This window comes from Agelaius phoeniceus, chromosome 1, assembly GCF_051311805.1.
Source record: "Agelaius phoeniceus isolate bAgePho1 chromosome 1, bAgePho1.hap1, whole genome shotgun sequence".
Taxonomy (NCBI): Eukaryota; Metazoa; Chordata; class Aves; order Passeriformes; family Icteridae; genus Agelaius; species Agelaius phoeniceus.
The window spans coordinates 129,318,709-129,330,760 of NC_135265.1; the positions used below are offsets into that span (position 1 = coordinate 129,318,709).

At 38.1% G+C, this 12,052-nt stretch overlaps 1 protein-coding gene across 50 annotated transcripts in view; it reads right to left on the reverse strand.

The window, feature by feature from the left end:
- Positions 1–12,052, reverse strand: part of RIMS2 (regulating synaptic membrane exocytosis 2) — a 445,801-nt gene that overhangs the window by 6,715 nt on the left and 427,034 nt on the right. For all 50 annotated transcript variants that reach the window (XM_054627864.2, XM_077187200.1, XM_077187269.1 and 47 more), the window contains one exon: positions 128–269. In XM_054627864.2, coding sequence (XP_054483839.1) covers positions 128–269 — 142 coding nt within the window. The remainder of the gene's footprint in view (positions 1–127; positions 270–12,052) is intronic.

The window sequence follows — 12,052 nt, forward strand, 5'->3', positions numbered from 1 at the left end:
AAGGGAATTCTGACTGAACAGGACCTACACACTCACTGTGCTTCTCTCTAACAACCAGTTTCATGGAGAAACGTCCCCCAGCTTCATGGAGAAACGTCAGGAAACCACAGGTGTAAATGCCGCTTACTTTCCCTCAGAGCTGTAGCTGTTCATGCTCCCATCCGTTGACTCCCGGCTTGCCTGGCGAGTCATCCAGTTCCTCATCTCCACGGCCAGCCCCGTCTCCGTGCTCCTCTGGACGGTGCTCCGCAGCTTCTTGCCCCCTGCTTCTGTTGGAGACAAAAGAGAAGCCCCCATGCCACTGTGCTGCCGCAGCTGGGCAGCTGTGCACACCCCTGCACCATGTGGTACAGACAGTCAGAGCCACAAATTAATGACCTGTAACAAAGCTTCCATTTAAAATGCATCAGTTTTTTAGTAACAGGAAAACAGCATCATAAATATCTTTACAGGATCTTAGTTCTGTCACCACGTGCTTCCCAAGGTCAGACAACACAAGTCTGCCCATGGAGGTAATCAGATTTAAACAATCCACAGTCTAGCATGTTTAAAATATATTTTCCCTGGATGAATAAATCCCTCTTAGGAATTAAATTGTTACCATGATGTCAAAACCTGAAGAGAAATGTTCTAAATCAGATCATTATCTCCTAAATCAAGTTACAGATATCCATAAGTGAGGATAGTAAACTAAAAATCAAGAAGCCTTCTCATGCCTTCTTCTCCATTCATTAGCTGATAAATTTAAATTTATATTTAAAATATACAGTATTTATATGCACAATAAGAAACCTTATCACCTTCAAGAATAACATCTTTTTCTATCTATTTGCATAGTTTAATTTTACTTAGACAAGGGAAAAAATACTCAAACAATATAATAGCATTTTAGTGTAGGAATTTTGATCAAGACCTCAACTGGATAAAATGAGTAGGAATGAAGCCTCAGTTTTTCTTTCATGAATAAGACAAATGGTCCATGTAATTTCTGATTTTAAATGCTGTTTCTTGCACTGGGACAAGGAATTCTGCATACTTATTTCTTTTAATCTGTTCTATGCACCTCTGAGTGCAGCACAGTTTTGTGTAATATACTGATATTATAAAAGAGAAAAAAAGTTTAAAACACTACAATAATAACAATTCTTAAATACTGATACAATGAGGGCCGAGTAATATCCAATATCTTATGACATCAACGGACTCAACTTCCTTGTGCAGTTATTTGTAGCATGTTACCCTTTACACCTTCTCTGCCTTGTCATGTTCTAGAGGTCAGAAGAACTTCTGGACCTGTGAGGATGGTGAAGCATTAGGGATTTGAAAAAGGAAATGAGCAAAAGGAGGAGATTGTCCTGGGATGAGGACTATCACACCCCAGGGGGAATGTGGGAGCACAGGAACTGGCTTAGAGTAAGAGGATCTGCACCCTTGGGCAGGGAATGGGAGAGAGACCACAATTTCCATTGTCACTGTCCTACAGGCTGCAGTGTGGGTTGAAGTCTCCCAGGCCCCTCGGTCAGGAGGAATATTAGGTCAATAAAGAATATGGGAAATGTAGTGATGTGGGAACTAGACACCAAAAATACCTTGAAAACCACTGCCTCCTTGTCAAGAAAGATTAATAACTCTGCAATATTTAGCAGCAGTGAAGACATTTGTACAGCAGTATCATGAGTGGTTCAAATAATATTGCTTATTAAAAGTCTTCTATGTATTCCTTAAGACCATCACTTTGAATCAGTACATACAGATAGTAACAATAACAGAAGTAAAAATTTTCCTCTAGAATTTCAGCTACACAAATGAATTCAGTACACAGGAGAGTGAAAAAATAAATTTTATTGCATCAAAATTACTTCTAAAAATGCCTATCATCTTACATCATGTTACCTGATGTAAGAAATGCAAATAAAAAAGGCACCAGGCTACTACAACATACAAAAATGAAGGTCAGAAATCAAGAATTTCATTTCTTTTGGGTTGTATCATTCCAAGTGCCTGCTGGTTTATTATTTATATTCAACTAATGAAAGCTGGCATCTAACTTCCAATAGTGGTCCAGAGCTGTTCTAAAATACAAGCACTCATTTCAAAGAAATATTCCCACAAACTGCCAGGAAAATATCGTGCTGTAGTTTTGTAGAAAAGGTACACTGTATCACAGTAACATGTGAAAAGCATACAACTCTGAAGCCCCACAGGACATTACTCCTCTGTTCTAAGAACTCTTTAGATGAGTAAGCATTAATTTTCATTCAGCCTCATTGAATGATGGTCATTCTCAATTCATTATTGCAAAATGAAGCCCTTAATGCAAATTCAAAAGAACATCTCCATCTTGCATGATTCTTCAGTATCTTCATACATGTTTCAAAGATTTGGGAGTTTGAGAGAAATATATGTTTGATTATGTAATATGTGAAGGAGTGTATAGTAACTTTTATTAATTTGTAAGGCAGATTTTTTTTCTGAACTAGAATTGTAAGTCTGTATGCCTTCATTGTAGAAGAACAGAATAAAAAAATGAACATAACCATTGCACATCAATTGACTGAGAAATTAAGGCAGAACTCATGCAACTGCCAATCAAGTCTTCATAGAGACACATGCGTTTACAGCATCCCTCTAAACCTTAATTTAAAGCAGTTTTACTTTCCCACATTCATTTTAACTGAAATAAGTGGTCTGGTTCATATGACAACAGGCACACAAAGATACAACTTTGATACAGCATGAAAGTTAGATGTGTAGTATATCCAACTTTTGTATAAGTACAAGAAAGGAGGTTATGTGAATAACTATTTCCTAATTTTCAATAGAAACAGGCAGTGCTCTTGAAAGGTCTCCAAAGAGAAAGATCTGACCTTTCATCAATAAATAATCCTACAATTCCTCAAACAATTTAAAAGCAAAGATAGTGTTTTTGTCATCCATACTTCATGTTTCATAAATTCAGCATTAAAAAATTAAAAAGGTTTCAAACAGCAATGAAACCACAAAGTAGCTGCTCAGCTTAAAGAAATAGCCTTTGGTGCCAGACTTCCAAGCTGTAGCTGGTAGAGAATCTGACTGAAGATCATATCACTCTACTAAAGCCAAACTGTTTTCCTCATTCTTGCCTGGAAACTGATACCTCTTCTCTTGAGCTAATTCAACTACCCATGTAGCTGCATTCCATACTGGACCCAAATCAAAAGGAACAAACAAAAAATACGATTTAAAGTTGTTCTTTTTCCTTCAAGACAGATAATTTTGGAAAAGATATTTATCAAGACAAAGCATACAGCTGAATGAACCCAACAAAGGCAATGCTAACCTCTAGCTACACAAGTAACTTGGGTACTTGAGTACCACTCACTCAGAAATAACTATCTAACTGGTGTCACTGCAAAAGTGAGGGTTGGTTTTATAAAGTATATATACTATACCACTCATGTTATGCATGCTGTTTTAATCTTAACAAATGAAAAGATACGGAAGTGAGAGCTTAGAAGTGTACTTTGTTTTTATGTTGCTGAGTACTTACAATCAAAATAATTTTACTTATCATTTCCTAAACTCTAAAAAATAACATTGAAAATGTTCTCCAAATTAGTATAAGCTAATTGCCCTAGCAAAAAGAAATTTCTCTCAAGTCCCCCAACAAAATATGGAATATATTATCTGAAAAACACTAGCTCAGATTCTCGCAGCCATATCATAAGGAGTGGAATAAATTACCACAAATAATTGCACTGGTATTTATGAAAGCACACTCATTCTTACAGTTAATCACACTGGTAATTTAACTAATATGGTTGCTGCAAATAGACTCTGCAGGCCACATTTTCTAAGTTATGCACGGAATTATTTGTTCCCACAACTTGGAGTGCAAATCACTTACAAATTAGGGATGCAAAACTACTGATACAATCTTCAACAGCGAGAAGTCAAAAGCTGCAGTGAATGCAGCAGATTACCTTCCATCATCTGGGATCCAGCCAGATGAAATCCGCTGCTGGTGGTGAGAGTGAGAGCTCTCAGCTTGCTCTCGGCAGGAGCTTCCTACAACTGCTCCCCAGCAGGCACAGAGCCATGAGAAGACAAGGCACAGGCACAGGCAGGCTGGCTATGCCAGTCCCCAGCTGGTATGTGATCTCTTGGTAGGACTTGTAGGGGGTACAGAGCAGCTGTGGCTTCAGAAACACACTGAAGTGCTTGAGGTGGCTCTTCTCTGCTTTCCCCACCTCATCAGAAAAGCTGCATAAAAACTCCTTCAGCATTGTCATCTCAACTCAAGAGTTAGATCCACAAAGAGAATAAGTTGCCTTTAAGAGCCCATTTTTTAAGACTAAAATTATTTACAAACCTGGTTACCCGCTCCAGATATGTTAACAACTGGCTAGATAAAAGATAGTCTAAGAAAATGTGAACCAGTGGAAATGTGGACCAGTTATGTCCCAAGAAAAGGCAGACAGGGTAGGTCTCAAATTCCCTTGCAGCTGCACAGCTCTGTTTCTGGAGTGGCCCAAGTTTTGTTTGCACTGAAGAAGGCATTTAGCTCTTGGTGAAGCTCTAGGAAGCACAGCCAAGTTATTTTTTTTCTCTGTGTTACCCACAGACCCCAAGCAGAAGACACAGTTTAGAATCTATTAATTTAAGCAGGATTTGGACAACACGGATTCCATTGCCACTTGAGTTTGAGCTCATTTCACTGATTCTCTTAGGCCAGTGCTAACAATCAGTTAATGAAATTTTGGGTTATAGTCCTTCCAATGGATATTTTCACAGTGCATGCTGTCAGCATTTCTGAAACCCAAAGAGCATTTCAGAGCCAGGGGAAACTGTTATCGGGGCTTTCTCTTACTTGTAAGGAAGAAAGGAAGATCTGCATTCTAGTTCCTACTTCCATGAGTATCTGAATGTAAAATATTGATAAATTGTGACTGGGACAGGAATGGCCTGCACTGATATGCCCAAAGCAGAGCTGCCTTCAGCAAGAAAGCACTTCAGTATGGGAGCAGCCAGGTTTGGAAGGTGTGAGAGTCTGGGCTGTGAGTGTCAGTCTGCCCCATGCATTTTTAGATTTCTTAGGAGGCCTCATTAGTTTTTCATTTTTGGTCAAGAAACACTTTTTCACTCTTGTCCTACTCTTTTTTTTTCTTCCTCTGGCCATAATGGAGGCATGGTTAATCAAGACAGCACCTAAGAAAATGTAAAAGATAGAACTGAATTAAATAATCAACAATAATCAACTGCAAAACTGTTGCTTGCACTTCTGGTCAAAGGCTGGTATAGAAGACTTGGCATGCCATTCTTGATGAATTTCCTACAGGACCGACCCAAGAGGCATCATGAATCTCATTTGTTCCTGGCCAGACTGCAGCATCCTTTGCCTGCATTCTGCTTCCCTGCCATGGCAAGGCTGGTCCATATGTTCAGCCAACTCTGTGCCTTGGTGTGGCCATGTGATGTGAAGTCAGTTTGCCACGTGGCTTCTCAGCAATGCTCTGGTTTAAGGCAAGCATCTGCTCTTTATTCTCTCCGACATCTTAATTACATCTGCCACTGTAATTTCACTGTTGCTCTGATGCCCATTCTCCAGTCTTAACTGATCCTTCAGAATTGTTAAGAGCATCAGAAAAGAGAAACTGGTTTTGTGCGTGGCACCCATCACTTTAGGATCTTCAACTCATGGTTTTATGTTCCCAAAAAGGTTTTTGAAATATTTTTACAGGACTGAACTGTAAACAAAGAGCTGTTTTCCTGCATGCATTAAGTACAATAAGTACTTAATGTTCATAAAACTTTACTAACCCCAGCATTATTATTCAGAATCATATGCTACACATAAAAAGCATGAATAACCATCTTGAACACCCAATGGTTTGTTTTCAAGTACCAGTGCTAAGTAACACTCCTGGTAATCCCAAGAAAGTATATACAGCATCAGAATCATTGTATATATATACAGTACATACAGCACAGAGGTCTGATGCTTGGCCACTCCCTTGACAAAGAATTTACCCCTGATAAGAGAGGCTGTCCCAGGGAATTAAAACTAATTAACCACAGCTGTAAGGAAGAGAACAGTTAGTGCTGATGTAATTCCCACTTCTCTTTTGGTTATCTGACTCTGGTTATACAACAGCAAACACGCTATGCAGGTCTGGCTGGATCTTTGTTTTTCAGGTGCTGATTACAGATCTTGACAGTGAGATGCAGATCAAGAATAGAACTACACACAGACACTCAGGCCCTTCCAGCACCACTCTGTTACTGATAAGGCCCTCAGTTTTCTAGGTGTGGTCTGAGGATTTACCTGCCAAAAGCCATTTACCTGCTGCAAACCTGAACACAGAGATAAGACAACAAAAAGCACATGTCTTTGTAGCCCACAGCTGTATCTACCATGCGACAAGTGACCTGAATGAACAGATTCTCAAGAGCCCTCATTTAGACCAGTTATGATCTCCACACAGATAAATGTTCTTATCATTCAAATGTAATAGGTCTATAATCATTTGTACATATTTTGTGCGTGTGTCAGAATGGTAGCATTCTATATCCACTTTGTACATCCTGTACAACAATCTATATATATACATATATATATATACACATATACATACATTACATATATATACATATACATTTTATATATATATATATATAATGTAACTACAAAAAGTGCAAAGCAGTGGAAAATCAGTCTCATCCCCAATCTATTAAAATCCTGAAAAACAGAGAAAGTAATTTTGTGGAATTACATTCTAATTTTGTATACAATTTATATAAGGAATATAGATGTAGAACTAGATAGGTGTACATCTTCACCACAGGAACTCTTTACATCCAGTCTCTGATTTTGCCAATGACAAAGGATGATCATCCAAAGTAAATAGAAACCATTTCTGCAGTTTTAAGAGGTAAATGATTTTTATGTTTACATGGACACTCAATTTTCTGGATGTATACCATTCTTATATATTTTTTAATAACTATTATTTCATGCAGTGTCAAAAGCAGATTAAAAATGCTTAAGCAGCAAAGAGTACATTTATTGAGGAGCTTAGAATTGCTTTTTTTTTTTTTTTTTGCATTATATGAAGTGAGAGATACTTTCTAAATTTGGAATAATGGCAGTAACACTATTCTTTATCTCAACCTCTAATATATTTATTGTAGCAAGGGTCATTGCATACACTATCAGACAGATCTGGGCAGCATTTTTGAATGATGTAGCAAATGTGTTGAAACAATTCAACACCCTCTATTAAGGCTTAATGAGGTAGATGGTGCCAAGAACTTGGATGGCTACTGAGATTACACAAATTAGAAACAGCTCTTCCTCCATTTCTTTGTCTAAGATGAATAATGATCCTATGCAAATACCATTATTTAAATAACCACAGTTCACAAAAAAGGGAGCAAATTTCACACTGAAATGACCTATTTTCAAACTACTGCTCTTAAACATTTACCTCTCCAAACTGAAACAATGACAACACATTGCATTGTTCTTCTGACCACATTCTTGACTTTGACATTGAAAAATGAAAATTACAGCACATAGATAGGAGATGGGTTTTTACACATTTATGTAGGTACCACCAGAGATGCAACCTATCATACACTGTAGCTCCACTGCTGCTGCTACAGCCCCATCTGAGTTATCTGTCAGCTATTCAGGTACAGGCCTGCAGTGTAACCAGCAGCACAGAAGAGAAACACAACTGTTAGAGAAATACAGCTTTAAAAATCTACTGGGCATTTCTAACTCAGTTTGAAGTATGTTGTGCTTTGAATGCCAATCTTTCTGCAGTTTCTTCCACTTTTCCCTTAGTTTTCCAGAACACATACGATTTTTTTGTCACGCTCTTTGCTTTGCCAGCAACAGTATAGTTTTTTCTATGCTTATTTTTTTAAAGGTCTTATCAATTTTGGCATCTACAGCCACTTCATTAGTACAGTACCTGAGTATAACTGGTAAAAACACTTGTGACTTGCTTGAAATGCCTGCTATACTGCCTACACCCTTGAACTCAGCCCATGGAGCTGCAGAAATGGGACAGACCGACCACCATGATGGAAAGGCTGACCCAAGACAGCCCCTGAACTGTGCCTTAACAGCAAACAGAAAAAATAATTAACTATAAAATTAAATGTCATGCAGATTCTTACGGAACAATAATTATTGCATATTCAGAGTGCTTTTTATCTCCAAGATGAGTGACCCCACCATTGCATGCAACGTGCAGCAAACGATCTCTGGTGTGTTAGCATCAATCGAGGCAAGATCTTTAAAGGTTCATCTCTTACAGGATAACCTGTCACAGGGCATTATACCCTTCTTTCATATCCTTCCTTGGCTCTGCCTATGAACATTCCACATAAACAAGGTCATCTTTACCACCAAGGCTAAAATGTAGGCCAATTCCCCCAAGATGATGTAGTTATTTTCGTTTTCTTCATAGCCTGATACTCCTATATTACTTTATTCTTTTTAAGATGGTAATTTTAAAGGATAACTACTTAATCTGCAGAATTCTCTTCACTTTAGTAATTACTGTGCTAATGAATTTATTGTTACTACTTCCCCCATTTTCTATTTCTGGTCAAATTATTGTCTGCTTGTTATTGTCTACTGGGACCTCCAGAGGGACACTGTGATCTGGCGGTCTAACCACAGGAACAGAATCCAGGAACTGCTGAGTTTTATTCCAGCTGTACCAATGTGCAGTGATTAATCAGTGAGAAATGCCACTGAAGCCATTACCAGTGCCCAACTGAGCAGCTCTGTGTACCTTTAAATAAAGTCCTGAGTCTTCACTCAGGGGCAGCACTCCTGCTGACACCTATGTGGGATCCAACAACCCCTCCAGCAAGTTTCCCAGATAATTATCAGCCCGATGACAGGAGAGTAAAATGTGCTTCTATTCCTACTGAACTCCTGCAGCCACACTCAGATACTTCTTTCAGTAGACATCAATATGCAAAACTGAAACGTAACTTCTCTCAGCTAACGCAACTAACGCAACTAACTTTTGCTATTTTTGGCATGATTGTCTTGGACTGAAGAACATTCTCTGGCTTTCTTTTTAATTGCCTTTTGTTTTTCTAACATACTGGGAAACCAAGATGCTTTCCAGTTCTTTCTGAATTAATTTATGTCTTAAATTATCATAAATTATCTCTTGAATTGTCTTCAGCACCTGCAAAGCATTTGGCTTTCCCCTTCAATCTCATAGCTTCACTACCACCCAAAAACTTCAGCAAAGGAAGATATTAAATTGAAATATACTCCCTTTTGGTGGGCATTGTTCTGCATACAGACCTTGCCATAACCAGCAGCTCCACAGCTGCACTCCTGGCAATGTGCTATTTAACTGTTTATTACAACACCTCAGTGTAAATGCAAATCAGAAGTGAAGTATAAAAAGGAAATCATAGTGAAAATTTATTACAGTAAACAATACACAGTGTAATTTGAGGAAGCACCGAGTTACCAGTCCCACTCACAAAAACAGACATAGGCTTTCTAGTGATCACATCATGTGACCTGAGCCTCTCTTCTTTTCTCTGCACGTTGGATAACTCTACTTCTTCTCCAGTAAGCCTCTTGTACATAAGAATTCATTCGCTCAGTTGTTCACAGGAAAGTTTAGTGCACTCATGCACTACTTGTAAATGTAGCACGTGCATGAGACTTTGCACCATGACTACACAGACATCTAAAACGATGCCACATATATTTATAGTGGAAATTCTCTTATCGTTTGACAGTCACAAAATTTCTTTAACTTCAACAAAGCCAAGATTTCAGAAAAAATATGAATGCCTCAAGAGCATTCATACAGATACTGATTGGTACTCTGTCCCCATACCTCTTCAACAATTTCCATGTAATAAATTGCATTTCCATGTAATTCCAAGTCTGTTCTAAGTGGTATTTGACACCAATTCTCACTTCAGTATGCAGGCCACACATTTTATCATTAGTGAATCTAATAAAATAAAATGCAAAAGACATCTCTTTAAAATCCTTGATACTTTGACAACATAAATTTCTGGCACCATGTCAATCCTGTGTGTATACATGCAGAAATGCCAGGAAGAAATGGATAATACAAGGAATTTTTTGCTAAAACCTTTTACTAGATATGGTTAAGAATAATAAACTCCTAAATAATGAATGTGCATAAACTTGAAGGATTCATCTCAACTGATCAGCAGGTAAGAAATGCTATTTTAAATAGCATTTCTTAAATAGCAGCTCCCTGTACTGCAAACCAGGCCAACCAGGGCAAGTTTAAGCCTAGCCATGACAAATTCCCCTGTACTCTGCATTGGTGAGGCCACACTTCGAGTGCTGTGTTCATTTTCCGGTCCTCCAAGGACACTGAGATGCTGGAGGGTGTCCAGAGAAAGGCAACAATGCTCTAAAAACCAGATCTTATGAGAAATAGCTGAGGGAGCTGGGCTTGTTTAGCCTGGAGGAGACTCAGGGGGACCTCATCACTCTCTACAAGCACCTGACAGGAGGTTGTAGTGAGGTGAGCTTCAGTCTCTTCTGCCATGCCTGCAGTGAGAGGATGAGAGAAAATGGCCTTAAACTGAGACAGGGGAGATTCAGATTAGATATTAGAAACAAAAATTCACTGTTAGGGTGGTCAGGCATTGGAATGGGTTTCCCAGGGAGATGGTGGAGTCACCACCCCTGGAGGTGTTCAAGAGGTGTCTGGATCTGGCTCTGGGTGATGGGGTGTAGGGGTTGCAGTGACAGTGCTGGGTGGGCAGCTGGACCGCATGTTCTTGAAGGCCTCTTCCAACCTTGATGATTCTGTGATTCAAATTCATGGCTACCAAAAACAACAAACAGCAGCCTTTCCACAGCCCACTTCTTCCGTACATCACAGCTTGGATGCCAGGGCTTAAGAGATCTCCTCCTTTAATCAGCCAACACGTAAAGGGATCTTCTTAATCATCAGGTACAAAAATAGCTACAAAAATTATTAATTTATTGTATTGAGTTACTTGCTAATAAATTACTTCTGAACCTGACAGTACTCATATTCTTTCATACCAAAAGATACACCTCTGGACCAGTGTATCTACTTCAGCAGTTAATAAAAAAAGTCTTCAAGAGAGTATCTCAAATAAATGCCTCAACAGTTATTTTCTAGATTTTTCTATTTGTATTAAAAATATGACTGAGTGTGAAATGTAAAAAAAAAAAAAAGAAGAAAAAGAAAAGCACCCTTGTAACAAGTTATCTTTTTTTTTTGCAGAAATAACTACATCACATGTAGAAATAACTACATCACTAGGACAGTTAACTTATGAAGTGGGTTTGACACCTTTTTCAGATGAAACTGTAAAAGAACATTTGTATGTGAACATAGGAGTATGTACCACAACCACTTTAATTACATTTCATTAATATAATTGTATAAACACTCATAAGACAACAAATTGCAATTTGAGTGCAGAGGTGTTTGCCATCCAGAGAACACATCACAGTTTTTTCTTTCTAATCCCACCGAGAACACTTGGGAAATGATCTTTGCTGTCATGCCTGCCATTCCCTCTGTAACCTGGTATGTCTAAACTGAGGTAGAAGAAACTCAAATCCATAAAACTGCATAGCAGTTCCATTTCTATTTTTTTTCATGGGAATTAATGAAATGCATTTTCAAGTGTGATGTAGGCTAGTTATCAGATCTAAATGGGATCTGATAACACAAATCAACGCAATATGTGACATGTTCATCATTATACAATCTTTTAACACTTCTCTTTGAATAATTTGCCAGCACAAAATAAATAAATCATTACAATTATCCTTAAATTTACAGATATTTCTCTACTGACTTTCATGCACTTCATATTTCTTTGAACCAGTGAACAGTTTTAAGCAAACACAGATTCCACCAAGGAATAAATTAAATGCTTCCTAGAGAAGTAAAGAAAACCAAGTAGAACAAAACAAATCAATACTCTGATTTCACACAGGATTAATGCAATTATTGTATCTAAAAATCAGGACTGAAAAGAAAAAGCTTCAGGA